This window comes from Grampus griseus, assembly GCF_964374135.1.
Source record: "Grampus griseus genome assembly, chromosome: 15".
In the NCBI taxonomy this organism is placed as follows: Eukaryota; Metazoa; Chordata; class Mammalia; order Artiodactyla; family Delphinidae; genus Grampus; species Grampus griseus.
This window is the reverse complement of record NC_139009.1, coordinates 61,730,583-61,733,689: the sequence shown is the minus strand read 5'-3', so window position 1 is coordinate 61,733,689 and position 3,107 is coordinate 61,730,583. Positions and strand designations below refer to the sequence as shown.

Genomic DNA, 3,107 nt, shown 5'->3' with positions numbered 1-3,107 from the left:
ATGATCCTTTTTAATTTAAATAAGTTATTTTTCCTAGAACAAGCTAAACAACAAAAGCCTATTAAGAATATGAAAAACACACAGATGTGAGCAAATAATGAATAATGGCAATAATCCCTACGGTTTATTGAGTGCCCCGTGCCTAGAATTTCATATGCTCTAACCCAATTAATCTTTATAGCAAATTTATGAAGTAGACGTACGTATCTCCATTTCACAGGTGAGGAAACTGACGTTCGGGGAGATGAAATGACAGAGCTAGAAGGTGGCAGAGAGAGGATTCGAGCCCAAACTGTGGAAACCCTAAGCCCACTGTTTTTTCCTAACCGTCCTTCGGCCTCTCCCTCCAAGAGAGAAGTGCACTTACTTGACGTCCGGACCCAGGCGACGCAGCGCCCCAGCCAGGCGCACCCGCGGTCCCGGCGCGCACGGTGCTCCACGCTCAGCGAGCGCGCGCGCACGCAGCGGCGCGGGCCCGGCGGTGGCTGTGGCGAAGACGTCACAGCCCGAGTTTTCCTTTTCGGGAGTCCCCGGTACACATCCTGTGTCCATGTTTGGGCATTTACGTCACGGCGGCTGGGCCGGGGCCTCCCGAAATGGCAGTGGCCCTGGGAGTCGGAAGCCCTGAGCCAGCGCCGCCGCTGCTATATAAGTGGGGGGGCCGCGGGTTGGGGGAGCCCGGCTGCGCTTTGGACAGGCGAGGAACCGCCACCCGAGGCGGGTCCCAGCGAGCAAGGGCGCCTCGGCCACCACCACCCCCAACCCTTTCCCAGAGGTGAGAGCCCGGAGCCAGGAGCCCGAGAGCCTAGGTCTGCGAGGCGCTGGGCGCCCCGACTGTCGGCCTCCCGGCCATCCGTGCGCCCCCAAGCCCAGCGGGCGAGGCCCCCGGAGCCCCGCAGCCGCAGCCGAACCATGCTCCACCTTAGCGAGTTTTCTGGCCCCGACGCGCTCCTGGTAAAGTCCACCGAGGGCTGTTGCTCTGAATCCAGTACCGAACTGACCCGGCTGCCCGCCAGGGACCCACCCGCAGCCGCCGGCTATCCCGGAGGTAAGGAGCGCGGCCAGGGGTGCTCAGACGGCGGCGCAGCGCGGGGACGCAAGGTGCCTGAGAACAGGCAGGGCCTGGGACGCTGGAGCTGTGGGGCTAGGGGCGGAAGGAGATTCGGGGTCCTGTGTGTGCGTACCCCCAATGCCACCCCCACCAGGCCTCCAGCGCCTCCGCAGGAACCTGTGCGTGTATCAAGGCATCCTTTTGCCTTTGCACGTGTGTTTTGCGTGTGCATGTTTGTATGTGCGTCTTGGGGCGTATGCTGGCTCCGGCTGGATCAGAATGTGCAAAAGGCACTTTGTGTGTGCCAGTGCGCACCAAGGGCTTCTTGCGTAGGGGCTGCGGGCTCCGAGGCACGGCCTTTGATGTGCGCGGAGCTGATTCCTGCTCCCTCCTCAGCAGGTGACTTCTTGAGCTGGGCCTTGAGCAGCTGCGGCGCCGGGGGGGACTTAGCCGACTCCTGCTTCCTGGAGGGGCCTGCGCCCACGCCTCCTCCCGGCCTCAGCTACAGTGGTAGCTTCTTCATCCAGGCAGTACCCGAACACCCGCACGATCCGGAGGCACTCTTCAACCTCATGTCGGGCATCCTAGGCCTGGCACCTTTCCCGGGCGCTGAGGCGGCAGCATCCCGGTCTCCTCTGGACGCCTCTTTTCCCGCAGGCTCCGACGCCTTGCTGCCGGGACCGCCAGACCTTTTCTCCCCGGATCTGGGCGCTACCGTCTTCCCAGAGGCGTTCTGGGAGGCCTCACCCTCGGCGGGCGCCCCCTCACAGTGCCTGTATGAGCCTCATCTCTCCCCACCCGACGTTAAGCCCGGCCTCCGGGCTCCTCCGGCTTCTCCTGCGCTGGACACTGCCTCGGCCTTCAAAGGTCCCTACGCTCCATGGGAGCTGCTCTCAGCCGGGGCGCCAGGGAGCTGTGGGTCACAGGGAGGCTACCAGGGCGCCCCGGAGGCCCGTTTCCCCCCGATGGGGGCCAAGATTGAAGACCTGCTGTCCATCAGCTGCCCCGCGGAGCTGCCGGCTGGCCCTTCCAGCAGACTATACACCACGGGGGCCTACGATGCTTTCCCGCTGGCCCCGGGTGACTTAGGGGAGGGAACCGAGAGCCTCCCGGGGCTCCTGACCCCTACTAGTGGGGAGGGAGGGAGTAGCGGCGAAGGCGGAGAGTTTCTAGATGGTACGCAGCCTGAGCTTTCCCCGCTGGGCCTTCGCAGCGCCGGGGCGGACTTCCCGAAACCTCTGGTGGCGGACCTCCCCGGGAGCAGTGGCGTGCCTGAGCCTCCAGGACCGCCGCCGGTCCCATTCCCCACAGCCAAGGCGCGGCGCAAGGGGCGCCGAGGCGGCAAGTGCAGCGCACGCTGCTTCTGCCCTCGGCCGCACGCCAAGGCATTTGCTTGCCCGGTGGAGAGCTGTGTGCGCAGCTTTGCGCGCTCTGACGAGCTCAACCGCCACCTGCGCATCCACACGGGCCACAAGCCGTTCCAGTGCCGCATCTGCCTCCGCAACTTCAGCCGCAGCGACCACCTTACCACACACGTGCGCACCCACACAGGCGAGAAGCCCTTTGCCTGCGACGTGTGCGGCCGCCGCTTCGCGCGCAGCGATGAGAAGAAACGGCACAGCAAGGTGCACCTCAAGCAGAAGGCGCGCGCCGAGGAGCGGCTCAAGGGCCTTGGCTTTTACTCGTTGGGCCTCTCCTTCGCTGCGCTGTGACGGTGAAATGGGTTTGCACATTGGGGCGCCGCAGTCCGGCGCGCACGAGAAAACCTGCCCACCCCTCCCCGCTCCTCTGCCCACTTTCTTCCGGCACGCCCTAGGGCGGGCCTCTGGTCCGGCTTCTAGTTCCCTTGAAGCGCCCGCCGCACACTCTCCGTACAGCACTAGCTCCATGGACAGCTCCCGCGGTCCGGGCGCTGTCTTCCGAGTCAGCCGCGCTTTGGAGGGAAGTTCTCTCAGGCCACCCACTGAGTAGGCACTTCCCTGGGACTTAAGACACTCTTTTGTAATGGCGCACGCCCCACGCCCTCTCCTAGACCCCCAGAGACGGGTAGGGGCAG

At 64.3% G+C, this 3,107-nt stretch overlaps 1 protein-coding gene across 2 annotated transcripts; it reads left to right on the top strand.

The window, feature by feature from the left end:
* Nucleotides 1-596: 596 nt before the first annotated feature.
* EGR4 (early growth response 4) lies at nt 597-2,763 on the top strand (the record flags this gene model as incomplete). Of its 2 annotated transcripts, none has more annotated exons than XM_082672589.1 (2): nt 597-1,048; nt 1,448-2,763. In XM_082672589.1, 2 exons carry the CDS (start codon nt 913-915, stop codon nt 2,761-2,763), a joined length of 1,452 nt encoding a protein of 483 aa, XP_082528715.1. The 2 variants fall into 2 exon arrangements, with proteins under 2 accessions (XP_082528715.1, XP_082528716.1); XM_082672590.1 differs by having other exon boundaries at nt 913-1,048; nt 1,451-2,763.
* Nucleotides 2,764-3,107: the final 344 nt, after the last annotated feature.